Genomic DNA, 15,471 nt, shown 5'->3' on the forward strand with positions numbered 1-15,471 from the left:
CACAGCCGCTGCTCTCCTGGAGCTGCTGGACCACTCAATCCAGGCGTAATTCAGGAATCAGGACTCACTCACACATTCCTCCTTCAAGTGTGGAGCAAGCCGGCAAGGAGCAGCCGTGTCGGCGACAGCCTCCACTCACTCCGCCAAGAGCACGCGAAGGGACTTTAGATTCCCCACTCCTTAAAGTATAGGTGTAGGATTCAAGTTCCAGTAAAGAAAGAAGAGTTGCCAGTTAACCCCTCGGCTGGGGGTTAACGCGACGACGGCGGTGTCGACATGGATAAAGTTATCAATTGCTTGTTTGCTGCATTAACCCTGCTGTTGTCCGCTAGAGGGGAAGTTTTTAAAGGTAAGGACGATTACCCGGAGATGTTTTTCAGGTGCCGAACACATGCTTGGTCTTTAATTGTGCCACAGCCGGGGCACGAAGTAGAACTGATATGCGGGTAAAATGAGTTCAACCACTATTTTGTCAGATAGTTTAGTTGCAGTTTGAAGCCTGTTGTGTGTCTTTATGATTTTAAATCGAGGATAAGCTTGAGCTTGGAAGTAATGCTGTATGAGAGTGGCATTATATCAGACAAGTGAGCTTAGCACACAAATACTCCATGTTATCCAAACTCCGTTTTTGTACAATAAACAGAACGTCACCGTTTATAGCGGAAACACTTCTATAGAAGCAGTAGTTGTTCTCACCATCCGCGGTGCTTGTGTGCGCAACGAGCCGGTGCGCTACGGAGCCACTCCGCTGCATTCGGTGGGAGAATTTACTAAACCACAAGTTAAAGGAGTTCAGTGTTTGTGTTTAACTCGAGCTTGAGAAGTTGTCTAACGTGATTAACCTCAAAGGGATTCGCGCACTACAAGTGTCACCTTGCGCTGTTGGTACGGCAAAGCGTTAAGCTAAACGAGACCTTCTGTGGTCGTTTGACCGTCAGTTCAATGTGAACTTCAATTAAAATGCCAAAGTGTCCATCTAGACATAGGTCACACTCAGTACAATGTGCGGTTTCGTGTCCAAAAGACTTACTGTGGGTAACAGTTTGTGCGTAAAGCGCCCTTTCTTGCCAAGCTCATTTAGCGGTTTGCAGCCTAAACGCGCAATTAAACTTCTGTGCATAGCGTCAAAGTCCATACACCTCTACTGCGGGTCATATAGAGAGTTTTGTCACGTTTTCTGTGCGTTCCTTTGCTTTCCTACACGCTAAAGGAAATGATCTGCACTTAAGAGCACTGTCTGTGCGCGCCACACGTCTGCTCTCTAAACGACATGTGCTGCAGAAACGAACAGTTTAAGTTAATAAGAACTCTTTCATTTGTACGCGGTCTGTTTTTAAGTGCAAAGTGTTTGTTTGTTTGTTTAAAAATATTTTTTTTATTTGGAGTTCATCTTGAATTCTGACGGATTTGCTATTTTACTGTCTGACCGGTTTGTGATTCCAGCTTCCACATAGGTACAAAAACTGCACACCACCTCAAATTAATCCCATTCATTCAGTTCTTAAGCTAATGTCAACTGCAATAAGTCTATTCAAAGCTTTGTGTAGAAAAAAAAAAAAAAAGAAAGAGTTCAGGCATTAGTACCAGATAGTTATGTGATTTATTGGAATTACTGAAATGATGGGGCAGACTTTCACCTTCAATATAATGACCATAGGTTGCCCAAGGGGACTTAACATGCAGAGACTAAATTAGCCTCAACAGGGGTCATTTTTGCTGTCTGCACAATGGCATTATCTATGCGGGAAAAGGCCCATTAGCCCATATTCATGCCAATCAATGAATGGACAATGAATGTCCAGTGTGCGAGTGTTCCATGCTGGCGCTGCAATTAGAGCCGCATTTGAAAAATCTCATAAATAAATGGAACAGTCTGATTTGTATCTTTGAATGTCTTTGATTGTATATACTGTTCTGACTCTGAATCGGTGAGTGTGCTGAAGTTGTGTGATGTGTGGTTTCAGTTATATTTGGATGCTGGACTTCAGCAGATTCAACACACAACACATTTTTCAGAGAGCCTGTAGGGGGCAGCATGGTACATATATAATATGATACCCAGATGATGACGTTAAGCTGCTCAAGAGTGGAGGACAACAAGTCAGATGGATCAGGATTCAGATATACAACTGTTTGTGTAAGCACTTTGATGGAAGAAAACAACTTTGCAGTCAAATAACAACTGATTTATTTTATTTTGTCAATTTTGTGTGTTTGTGTGCAGCTTTTTTTTCTCTAAACTGGAGATGTGGATCTCCTCAGAGAATTGCAGAAGTCTTATTAGGTATTTTATGATAAACAAATAGCTTTTATCAAGCAAGACCAGCACAGTGGGTCAATTTTAGTGACTGGGAACTTGCTTACCCTGAAGCTCAAAGTATTCCCAGTCCATTTTTCTATGAGGTTTATCAGTCTTGCCCGCTGGCAACCTCACGAATGGCAGATTTATTGGAGTGGGCTGCACTGCAGGCCTCCCAGTGGTGCTGAAACCATCGATAAATGTGCTCCTAATTGCATGAGTGTGTGTGTAAATATGTAAACCAGGAAGAAATCAATTGGATGTATTTTACTCTCTGTGGCTTGGTGACGGATTAGCCACACACGGATGGAGAGGTAGAGGCTAAATATGAGCCTGAAGATGAGGCGGGAGGCATTTGTTATGGGGAGTATGCGATAACAGCTCGTGTGATAATTAGATCACTGAGGTAACCAGAGCACCGGTCGACTTCAGTGCACAGTATCAGCACCTCGTGACTGTGCAGCCTCAATTCGATCACAGAGAGCGGCCCTTTGGAAGTCTTTTAATTTAAGCATTTCAAAACAAAATCCATAATCAGAATTCCGCTGTATCATTTTCACCTCCTTCCTTCCTTGTGCACCTGCACATCTGCTCTAAGTAGCAGAGGTAGAGATGAACTGCTCTTTTCTTCTACTCTCTCCTTGTTGCATTCACAATGCCCACCGGATGCTCTAGGTTCAGAGGGAAAGCAAAAAAACAACACTATAAATCACTTGTTGGGTATGGCGAGTGCTTTTGTTTTCTACATTATGAGGACAGCTTTTTTTTGTTGTTGTTGTTTTTTTTGTTTGTTTTTCCAGAAGGCCTGGCCTTTGATATCTATACTCTGTCTCTGGACCAAGCACATTAAATTCCAGAGAGCTCTGCGCTTTGTTATGTTTACCACCTTTTCCAGCAGCCATAAAACCTGCCTTGTTTTGTGATAGGGGTGAGCCGTGTGTTGAGAATAATGTCTATGCCTGGAGAGTAAAGCTGTAGTTTGTCACCGCAGAGTGACTGCTGCTGATAGCGTCCTGGTTGACCGATCCTGATTGCCATCCAAGCTGTGACTAAGGAGTAAAACAACACATTGGCTGCTTGAAAAGATAAACAGCACTTCATTTGAAGTCTGGCAATAATTTAGATCGTTTTTCACTCATGAAGTGTTTCTTCTTCTCCCCCCCCCCCCTCTCTTCCAGCTGACTCAGATTTAATAGAGACTTTTCCGAAAGGTGTCCTGAAGGGTGGCAGTTTCTTTTGTGTGAGCCAGTGGAGAATGAAATTAAATATGCATGTGATTTTTTTTTTTAATTTATTTTTTTATTTGATGGCTTCAACCAGTGTTGGAGGAGGCGAGAGAGAAGGGGGGGGAAAAAAAAAAAAAAAAAAGCTGCGTGGTGATTGATGATAGTACAAAGCAGAAAGTGAGGTGTCTACATTCTTCTGTAACTTTGCTTTTCAGACACTTTTATTATGATGATAATGAAGGCGGTAGAAACACATGGATTTACTGAAGCTGTTCAAACAATGTGGGTACATGTGTGACTTCCCAGAAAAGGGTCTGCTGAGTTTGTCAGCAGAGCTGTCTTACGACTGATCATGGCTGGTAGACATTGGGGAGGAGGTGTCACTTTAAAAACGAAACTTTAAGAATTGCACATATTAGAGCTGCCATATAGACACTATTCTTAGACCACCATTTAAAGTGACTAGATTGACAGTAATGCTCAGTTTTTTTTCTGCTAGATAGAACATACTTTTTTGTTTTTTTTGTATAGAATTTAAGTACCTTATTTACATAGTATCCTGCTGCGCTGCTACTCATTCAAAATTCAATAGTTCCATTCTTAAAAAGAAATGTAACCCCCAAAACTTCTACTGATGTCTTCTTTTCTCCACAGATTACTGGGCTATAGACATCAGCATATCACACCAGAATGCAGTAATCAAGCCCAACTACTGTGCAAAAGAAAAACAAAACAAAAAAAACACACTTGCACAAAACCTATCTGATGCATTAGCAAGAAAGGCGAAGGTCTAATGTCAGGGACTCCAAAGAATTTCTAGACTTTAGAGCCAAACCAAGAGTCAGCAGTACACAGGAGGTTATGCAATACTTGCCACTCTCATTAGACCTATTATCAGAATAACAAAATACTGAAGTGAAGAAAGGGCACAGAGTTTGACACATTATTCAGCCTCTGTTCTGTGGAACTTGCCAGAAGGCATGCTAGAAAATCAGTGTCTGAAGGAGGAGACGTCAGTGCACTGAAAAAGTAAACAGCATTTCATTACAAAGTACTTCCCGACTTGTGTTTAACATCACACATTGATAATGCATAGCGGTGCACGGATAGCCAAGGGTGAACCTAACTGGGGGTGCAAGTGCAGTGACTGCTGTGGAAACTGAATTGCAGATACTTCCTCATGCATGAGGAAATCTATGTGTTGCTGATTATGGTGGCGTTATTTACATGTGTACTGCCTCTTCGACACTTTGTTGTCTAGACTCTGTGTGTCACAGTTCTTTATGTTTCTAGTATGCAGCACTGCACACTTTATAATCTGGTTTCTTGGCCTTCAATAAACCCGAGGAGACGGTAGCACCAGTATGTTGTTACGTACGAAAACCAAAATGAGTTGGCTCCCTTCTGATCTGTGCGAACTCTTAACACTTACAAACAGCTGCTATGATTTGTTCTCCTTTAAATGGCATCTCTTTGGGGTACCCAGGCTTCTTTCTGAACTTGGTAGACTAACCTTCAGAGCACACTAAAGGTGCACGTCATTGTGCTTTTGGGTTTTTGTTTTGGTCTCCCTGAGAGAGTTCAGAGCTCTTATAAGGACTTGTGTAACTGAAGAGTGCAACTGCTATTCATAAGCTGGACTCTGTATTATGTTACTTGTTGACTCAGACTTGCTTTGTTTTTTTATCTTGTATATTTGTGTTATAGGATTTTATAATTGTCGTTTGGTGTACTTTCTTGGTAAGGTCTCTCTCGAAAATGCGATTTTAACCTCAAGACACTTCCTGGTTAAGTAAAAAGAAAATCATCTTGAAACTAAAATGAGTTTGGGTACAGGTTGGGAGTGTTAAGTAGGGTTAGAAAGGTGACATTTTAACTTTACTGGCAACATGCTTCAGGCCATTAGACATAAAATCTGTGATTTTTAACTTTGTGACTCTCAGCTGACGTTTAGGCATAAGTAAATACAGCTATGATAAATTTCACATGCACACCAATTTAGGTACCCTAAGACATGCAGAGGAGAGTATTAGGAATAGGGAGCAAAGAACAGCACTCCAATTTGGGCGTCCTCATCTCATTTGGTGCACTTGGTGCATTAGTCATAACAGCATAAGTTAACATGCACTTAAACAAAAAAGTGATGTCATACTAAATCCTCCAAATGCAGAGTAGAGTGCTTATTTGAAGTTGCCTGTAGCAAAGATTCAACGAATCCTTAAAATCCTCCTGAAAAAATCTGTTTCTTGTATATTGTCAATATTCTGTTTTGTACCAGATGTAATGGATCTGTTTGATACCTTTTCTGCCCTAATGGAGACCTTGTAAAGACTGAATATAATTCCTGACAGGCATCTCTGCTTTTTCTGGCATCATATTTCAATTGGCGTAAAATGCTTTCCAAGCAAAGACCCCGAATGTCAGCAGACACTTGGTGGGTTTTTTTTTTTTTTTTTTTTTTTTTTAAATTTATTTATTTTTTTTCTGAATTGCAGTTAAATTCACTTCTAGCATGTTGTGGGTGGGTTTTGGCTTCAGGTTGGCTTTCAGTGAGGTGGCTGGATGACTAAGTGTCTCGTCAAAAAATACCAGTGTTAACCATAAAAAGCTTTCTTGGAGCTTTCACTGTATGTTTAGGATCTGCATTGTCTGAACTCTGAATGACTGTGTGCAACAAAAAGACTATGATAGATATGATCATATTCATTTTAAAAGAAGGGTAAAGCTCCAATTAAAGCTGGATGCATACTGAAAAAAAAAAACAGAGTTTGAGGTTAAACCATTGGAGTATGCAGCCATACACTGCACTGTAAGTATGGGAATGAGCCCTTTGAGTCAAAAGAAATGGTTTAAAATCTTGGATCGCAAAGTCTACCAATATGGTTCATCATATCCCTGGAGTACCACTCCACACTCAATGATTAGCTGTTGATTTGCAAGTGATTTTATTTACATTCTTGAGAGGCACTAATAGTTTGAAGTTCATTCTCGAGGCGACTGATGTGGCTATGTTATCTGGGAGCTCTGCAGCGGAATGATAATGCCTTGAGATGTAACTGTGTGAAGGATGCCGGACAAACAGAGATGCTCTAATTATACACAGCTCCTTCTTCAAATGAAGAGGATAAAAGCTAATGAATCGCACACAGGCCAACACAGGGGCTGCCTAATGAAGAGAGAGTGAGAGGCAGAGGGGCGAGTATTTGTGAGAGAGAGTGTGTTTGTGTGTTAGGGATGCTCGAACAATTCTGTGATCTCATCACCATGTCTTTAAAGAAAAAAAAATCCTTGCAGGAAAAACAACAACTTACTATGCAGCGGATCATGTTTACACAAGTCTGCATTCGTTGTAGGTGGCTCGGAGAATCCAGGCACTCTGGAAATCTTCACTAATTAATGCTCCAAGGGTCTCAATTGTTATTAATGGTGATGGGATGGAGGAGGGGAATGAGGGAGGAGTAGGAGAAGCATTTTAAATCAGGACATTACAGTGTGGCTGCTCAATTGATCATTAGGCCTTTTTTCTCTGCACGCACACACAGGGCGTCAGCTCACTTTTACTCATTATCTTCAAAACAGAAAGTTGGCTCCTCGTGTTGTGAGATTCCCGTCTGTCTGTGACAAATGACTGGCAGTCGGGTGCAAGCGATTCTACGCTCAAATTGAATTGACCTCAACCCGGGCTCATCCTTCACCTATCTTCAAAATCCGCTGTTCAATCAGCATTGTCGCCTATAACCCGCGGGTTATTATGTGAATTGAAATTGATTCTGATAGCGCTCGCTTTGATATTTGGCTCAGGTGAGCGTGCGGCCTTGACCCAAAGCCTGAAGCTTAATTTCACGTCTGCCAGATAAAGCGCCCGCCGCTCCTGCTTTGCTGCTGCAGTCACGTCGTGGAGAATGTGCAAAGTTTCTTCTGTAATTTCATGAATAACTCAAGTTGCCTCCTTCATGGGGCAAGTGCTCTTGCTAACTTGGAGGAGACTCTGTTTCATGCCAAAAAGCTGTCTGTGTAGTCTGCTGCTGCTCGCACTCGTGGTGGTAGTGTAGGTGATGGCAGTGGGAGGAGGACGGGATGCTGCTACTGCTGTTTCACCTTGTCTCCTTTTATTTATTAGGATTCTGTCAAGGCTCAGGCAGTAGGCAGGTGTATATCCCTCCTCCTCCTCCAGTCCCCGTCTGGGCCTTATGAGTATAACCAGGGGCAAAATTCTCCATTACTGTCAGTCTGAATCTGTTGCTATCACATTAGCGCACGTCATGCAGTCATTAATGCATTAGGCCTTGTTTGAGTGCCAGTTATTTGCATTGGCTTTTACAATGTCTATTTGCCCTTGTGCTAAAAGCTGCCTTGGCTCAGCCTATTGACCATTTAACTGTTCAATAATGAAGCGATCCCCGAGGATAAATTTGGCCTTGTTGGTAGGCTACGGTTGAATAAGGGTATTAGCTTGTGGAGAAAAAAATAAGGAAAAAACCCCACTGCATATATTTTTATGGGGTTCTGAAGGGAGACATGTAGCGAAATTAAACTTCTATTTACCTACTTGCAGAGACACCCCTCTAGCATATGATCGCACCACTAACAGTCAAGTACACTATTATCCACCCTTATCCTCCACTTCTTCCTCCCAAAGCAGAATTTACCTGATTATACTCCTATCGGTCACACTCTGGCGCCTATTTGGAGGCTGTTATCTGTTTGCGGTGGAGACTCCTCAGGGAAGCGTACAGCCGATAAGAGACTGTTGTTCTGTAAACAACCCTCTGACCTCCTCAGGCTGGGCTTGGCTCCTTTTCAAATGGGTCTCTTTTGTATTGGCCTGAAGCTCAAGTCTTCGCATGACCGATTCCCCAGGGGAAAGTTTAATGGCATTACTGTACGCTCTACACCACGCAGGGTGGTCACACTGGAGCTGTCAGGGCCAGAGGGGGTTGGTGGTGGTGGTGGTGGTGGTGGTGGTGGTGGTGGGGGGGGGGGGGGGGGGGGCATTGTCTGTGGCTTCAAAAGAGCAAAGAATGAGTGAGAATAAACAGCTGGAAAAGATGTACTGCTGTCTCTTACTCAAACATCAGGAAATGAGGATGATTGTGTGAATGACCCCTGTATGCCCCTGAGCTTTGTGGAACTGGAATTATCAGATATCCTCGTAGTGTTTTTCATTTTTTTCCTCTACTGTCAGCTGCAATTTTTGTTTTTAAGCAAGGGGCAAACCTCCAATGTAAAAAATCTGATGTGAGTGAAGTGTATTAATTGCTGTTCTCGGGACGGCTTGGTTAAGGGCAGCGTGACTGATGACAGCTACATTTCTCGCACTTTCCTTGTTTAATATGCCGACATGCCTTAGCAAATAATTCACTGGAAATCAGTAGCCCATGGCTGCACTGCAGCAAACTGTTGTACTAAGTCATTTTGGTGTTAAATACTGCTTCATCGACACGACTATTGAGACACACAGCTGCAGGGCCCGTGTTAAAGACGGAGCAAACACAAAACAATAACTGGAAAAGATGATGCTTGGCTTGAAGCTTGACTCCCACCCTGTAATCAGAGTTTGCCACGCTAAAGAAATTACAGGGCACCGGAGTCATTAGAAGTGTGGGGGAAGCTTCGCATTGCAAACGGAAACAAAGTTGAAAACACATGTTTTTGGAATAATGCACATCTGAATAAACAAACCGGTGAAAATCTGACAAGTTGATTGTAATGATAGTATGCTGCCGGCCGGGAGGAGAAATCCAGTGAGTGCGACGTCTCGGAGACTTACTGGTATTGGAGCAAAAGAAGGAGTAATAATTAATGCGGAAAGCCTCAAGCTTGAGTTGGTTTTTCAGCAACATTATCATCAATCCGACTGCCTCGGTGTCATGAATAGCACTAGACTTAGAAAATAATTAGGGGGACATGTTTATTATAATGTTAAGAAACCATCATATTAAAGTGAAATGGTTTTAATTGTTCAGTTTAGGATTTTACTGTAGATTGTCTGTTTCTGTACATTACAGCTTCAAGTGATACAACCAAAAGAAACACAGTGTGAATATTTGTCTGTTGGGTGAATATATTATGCCCACTGAGGAAACTAACATTTACCAAAAATTGTATCTTTTCCCTTCTCTACTAAGACTTTGAGCAAATCCCAAGGCTATGTGAGGATTTTTCTCTTGCTATTTCCAGATCTCTGAAAGGAACAATATTCACAATTGGAAATGGTTTTGAACATCGCTTGTAGAAAAAATTTTACAAAGAAAGATTTTGGATGGGGAAGGGGTAGCAAAAATAGCTTTTCCTGTTCTATTACCCTTTAGGTTTGTTTGAACTACATTGTTACTTTCTCGTGTGTAGGCATATTAACAATTTGTATATTTAATTTTTTTGCTTTTTATAGATTGGCTACATCCTAGCTAGCTAGCCAGCTAGCTACAGATGGGTAGCCATATTCGAGCTATAATACATAACAACAAATGAAAAGACGGGAAAATAAACCATTGCATATTAAACTTTGATATCTGTAATTTATAATGCAGGTAGGTCTATTTATAGTTTTGACTGTTTTATCCTACAAGTTCTTGGTAAGTTGCTACCTATTTGTTAGCATGTACCAATTTAGTTATTAGGGGTAATAGCTTCAAATTATCATGGCATTTCAAGAAAATTTGTAACGATTACATTTCTGACTATATAGAAACATGATACTGAGCTTTTTTTTTTTTTTTTTTTTTTTAACCCTTTCACGCATAGTGGTCACTACAGTGGACAGGTATTCAAACTTGCACATAAACACAGCACACAGTGTATATTATTTAGTCCTTTGTCAAATTCATAAGTCAGAATGTATGTTGTCCACCTAAGTGGACGTAAAAAAAAAAAAAAAAGTTCAAAGATCTTTTTTTCATGCCTAAAGATGAATAAAAATACTTAAGAAAAAAATCCTGATTGTGAATCTGCTGAAACAAGGTGACAGCAGTGGTGGCATTGTGGTACAATGGTTATGACGCAGCATTATATCTAGTGACACAACACTCTAAGTAAAAGAATAAAATAACTTCTTAACGTAGCTAAAGTAACTTAACCTTGTAACTTTAAGGAAGCTGCACAATATTATCACATAACATTAAAAAAAACACTTTATACCTGGGATGATCCATCTTGTGTATTTTTCTAATTAGGAATGCACTGTAAGTAAACTGCTCTGCTAGTTTTGAAAGAAAGACAATGTTTGTTATTCAACCCTGATATTAAAAATAATATCATACTGTAAATTGTCACGATTATGGTTTTCGAAGTATTTCGTAGGATTTTATTAATACAAATGCCATTAGTGATTCTGCTTGTTGGTCCAATTGTATGAGTATGAAGTGTGAAACGGAGTAGAACAAGAGAATACCCTAGAGTGTACTAGACGTGCAAAACTGTGCTGCTACGACTTTATCTCCAGTGTTTTGCAGTTTTCAAATATTTTGAAAAAGAGGACTTGATTTGCAACGAGCTAGACAAACTGGTGTCTGTTCTTAAATGAAACCAGTTTATGATTTCTATCCCAAGTTTGTGGTTTACTTATAAATTGAGTTTTCCCTGCAATTTGCCTTAGCCTGTTGACTAAAGTCCAGCAAAAGGCTTTGGTGTCTTACCGTAACTAGGCAAATGTAGTCCCCATGTTTGCATGAGGAAAAATTAAAATCAGTTTGCATGAACTTGTATTCTGCTACAGTTAATTAGCAGAGTTGACTATGTTTCTTACTGTTTCGTGAGCCATGATCAGCTTGTGAAACTCCCAAAAGTAGATCAGCAGATCTTGCATTCAATCCAAGCTGCTCATGTCCTTGACTAGTGGTCAAGGAACTGTCAGCTTTATGACTTGGTTAAATAATTTATTGTCTGTGGTGAGAAACGGTAGAATGTCCAAATAATTTTCTTGTAGTATATCTACTTTATCCAACTTCATACTGACATGGACCGGATGCCACTGCATACGCAATAGTGCCCTTAGAGAAAATAGTGGACCAAATGAACGTGAGCAGAATTAAATGTCGATGCCAGTGAATTTTTTATGTGACACCTATGCCTCCATTGGACAGGCCAGTGCGTCTCATTTCTGGAGCAGCTCCACAGCCTTATTTAGTCACTGGGAAGTTGCAGCGGCATCAAACGGTGGCCTGGTAAGGTAGAAGTGCAAAGTCTGGGTTGTGAGGATGAATAATTCACTCCCATGAGCTCAGACTTCTTGCTGTGAGACTAATATTCAACAGCACCTGTGTATCTGAAAATCTTCCACCTTCAACCCACCAGGTTCCTTTTCCTGGGGGGAAACTTCAACCTGGCGTTGCCCCAGCTGTGCTTTCTCCAAACTGCCAAACTAGCAATGCGTTGCCTGGAAAGCTACAGAAGAAATATAGAGAAGTGTACAGTGACTGTTGTGTGACTGGACTCTGAGAAATACTGAGAACCATAATGAGTTTGGGGTGTACGAACGTCAATCCTTTTTTTTTTTTGGTATTAACAGAAAAATAATGAATGAAAGGAAAAAAAAAAGGTATTTCCCAAGTCTCTGGTTAGATGGCCCCTGATTGAACTGAACATTTTGACAAAGTCCCACACGATCCATTTTACAGCTTTCTGGAGCTGGTCACATGTTCCCTGCTAGCACTCTGAGTTGTCATCAAGATTAATACCACGCGATCACAATCTTTGAAACAGCTGAATCTAATGGTGAGAGTCTTTTTTTTTTTAAGTTATTCCCAAAATCAATCACAAATTTGAAACCTGAGAAAAATGTTGCTTTTTATTGTTACATTCTTGCATTTAGGAATTCTTGCAAAAACTGCAGCTCTTGGCACCATTTTAATTGTCAGCTGCCCCTAAATGCACACACTAGGCTGCTGTTGATTAACTTAAACGTTAAATATTTATTATTATTTTTTATTTTTCCCCTTTTTGGCTTCTATGTCTAGCAATGGTGTTCTGAAGCTGTCTTGACTTTGGTTTGAGATCAGCCCTCTAAATTTTTCTGTCTGCCTATCATTCTACATTTCATCATTCAGCCTTCATTTCTGTAACCGTCTGAACAAAAGGCATTCAGAGGTTGACAGATCTTCCACATCCAAGTATGCATGCATGTAGGCGTTTGTGTGTATAACACTTACACTGTGTTTACAGCGTATGAGTCTGTGGCTGCTCACGACGACACACGGTCTAGTGCATGGCAGGGTTGGTATTTTGTGCCTTTGTGCTGTTTTTCCTCCTTGTCCCTGTGTGTCAGGTAGCAGACCCATCTCAGGCTTATTATCAGGGATGTTACAGAAGGCGGCAGGCAGCAACGCCAGTGCCTTAATAAAGCCTAGGCCCTGGCTAATTGGTGACACTGTGGCGTGAGGGAATGAGAGAGGCAGTAACCAGACTGGAGGGATGAGAGGAGAGGACAGTCTGGCCCTCACACTACTGAATTAAGCCTGTCATGTTCATTTGTAGAACACACAGGAGGAGAGGACACCTACACTCTCCTGATCAAAATCCTGCAAATGCAAACCTCCTTCCTGACCAGAGATGGCTCTGGTAACCTGGTAACTACATTTTCAACTCGGCAGAGTTATTCTTTTTCAATCTTCTCCTTTTCATTATACCTTGTCAAGTCTTTCACTATGGCTGTTATTTCAGAAGGGTTGGCAGGAATGAACCATAGTCCCATTTGTTTGTGGTGCTTTATCATGAATATGATCAACCTAAACTGACTCTGTAAGCATAAATTACTGAGTCAGGAAGACTTTATTACTTGTCAGTGTTGTTGTTGTTGTTTTTGTTTGTTTGTGTTTTTTTTAAAATGTTAAAATGTATTTTAGCTTTATTATTAGCATTAGCCTTAGTGGTATCGATTAGGTGTGGGGCGGCTGTGGTTCAGGTGGTACAGCGCATCGGGGATCAATCCTGGGCTCCTTCATTGCACATGCCAAAATATCCTTGGGCAAGATGCTGAACCCAGAGTTGCCCCTGATGCATCCATCAGAGTGTGACACTGCATGTGAATGTTGGACAAAGCGCTTAGGCATAGATAAAAGCACTGTATGGATGTGTGTATGTGATTAGGTGAATAAGGCACAGTAGAAAGCACTTTAAATGTTCAAGGTATAAGTACCGTAAGTCCGTTTAGCTGCTGCTTGTTAGCACATTGACTACTTAAGCAAAATTGCATAGATTGCTTCTTGCTGAAATGAAATATTTTCACACATCGGATTCAGTATGCAACCATGCAGAAGCTCTTTTATTTGTATTTTTTTCTATGTAGATCTCTTGAGAATTATTCCACCACAAAAATGGAAGAAAACATAAAAAACCTCCCACAATCTTAAGGGCAATGGTAGTACTGGAGTATCCTAGCTGACATACACCAAGAGGCACGATACACCTTGGACAGTTCCCTTTTTTCTTTTTTCTTTTTCTACATTAAGTAAATTTAAAAAACCCGAACATTTTCAGCTCTTTCCATTGTTTATAAGACTGCATTTTAGCAAATGCAATCCCTGTTTTGTTGACCACTTTACCTGCATGCAACCAAAGCCTGATCTGATTAATGTCATTTGAATACAAGAGGAAATACAGACAGAAACCAGAAATCTTTCAGAGCCCAAGAACTTTTATCTTGCCTACATATTCTGCATAATTATAGATCTGTTTAGAGATTAAGTGAAACCTAATGTGGCATGCTCGCAGCACTGAAGAAAAATGAGCAGTAACATGTCTTTGCAGAAACAGTGCAGTGCTTATTTTACAGACTGCTTTCAAATGAACTACATTTTTACACATGTCTCAATGGAAATGCAACTATCTGCACAAATGGACAGTAGAGGCAAGTAAATGTATGTGTGGTGTATAATTACTTTATTTTTCCCCAAAATCTGGATTACGCCACCCTTTAACCATGGGCTGGATAGTAGTGCCAGGGGTTGTCTGTAGTTCTTCCTGTCTTGCTCTGGGCTGACTGTCTGACCTGGCTTCCTTGCGGAGAGCCAGTTTGGCTCCCCAATGTCCACAAGAGCTTGAGGGCTCCTACCAGAGTGTCAGAGCTGACCTTTCTCTGTTGGTAGGAGGAGTATTGTACAGCCGGTTTCTATCTGTCATGCTTCCAGCAGTGTTTATATCTCAGGAAAGACCACAGGGGCCTGCTCTAATGTTATGTTGGTGCGAAAGGAAATGAGGTACAGTGTGCGTTGTATTACTCAGTTGGTCTCATACCGATACTGATGGTTGGTACTTACTTCATTTATTTCTAGTACAAATCATTATTTGTCATCGAAACTCAGAATTATATAAGCCATCTAAAAGTTCATTAAGAAGAATGGCTTACTTTAACATACCGCCAGCAGTCCATTAAGTTAAAGAACTAGGTACAGAAGCAATTTCATTCCAGCTTACGAAAGATTAATCCTAAAACTAATAGGTGTTTAAATTCCAGTCTATCCTTTATCTTCCCTGGTCCACATCTGAGGCTAGGCTTATTTTTCCTAAAAGATTGTGATTAAAGCTCTGGAACGACTGACCGTGTTGTTTTAGACTCTACATGTAATGACCTGATCAAACATCCCCCTGCGCTCATGGGCTGACAAGCATCACAACAAATCAGGTTTCCTTCCACTTCACTTCTCTCCTTCTGACTCAAGTGACAGACCCAAGTCTATGATCTGGCTGTCCTCAACCACAGGGGGGAGATCAAAGAAGGCAAAAAACATTAGCATAAAAGATTATGTATGAGTTGTAATTAGTGACTGCCTCTGTAGTGACAACAGAAAAATATGTGGTTTTGGCTGGAAGATGAAACGAAGGTGGGGTGAGGCTTATAATAACCAGGTCTGAGCTTTAGTGCCACAATTTTAATTGAAGAAATCCCCAAAGATTGTCCAGCTTTTCCAGGAGCACCTGACTCAGAAAAGATAGATTAGGATTGGTCTTATT

The 15,471-nt window shown here is 40.9% G+C and overlaps 1 protein-coding gene across 4 annotated transcripts in view; it reads left to right on the forward strand.

Annotated features, from left to right (window-relative positions):
* Positions 1-15,471, forward strand: part of LOC134616257 (receptor-type tyrosine-protein phosphatase mu-like) — a 156,409-nt gene continuing 140,938 nt past the window's right edge. For all 4 annotated transcript variants that reach the window (XM_063460984.1, XM_063460986.1, XM_063460985.1 and 1 more), the window contains exon 1: positions 1-349. In XM_063460984.1, the coding sequence (XP_063317054.1) occupies positions 277-349 (73 nt within the window). In that variant the 5' untranslated portion in view covers positions 1-276. The remainder of the gene's footprint in view (positions 350-15,471) is intronic.

This window comes from Pelmatolapia mariae, linkage group LG18 (genome assembly GCF_036321145.2).
Source record: "Pelmatolapia mariae isolate MD_Pm_ZW linkage group LG18, Pm_UMD_F_2, whole genome shotgun sequence".
Classification (NCBI taxonomy): domain Eukaryota; kingdom Metazoa; phylum Chordata; class Actinopteri; order Cichliformes; family Cichlidae; genus Pelmatolapia; species Pelmatolapia mariae.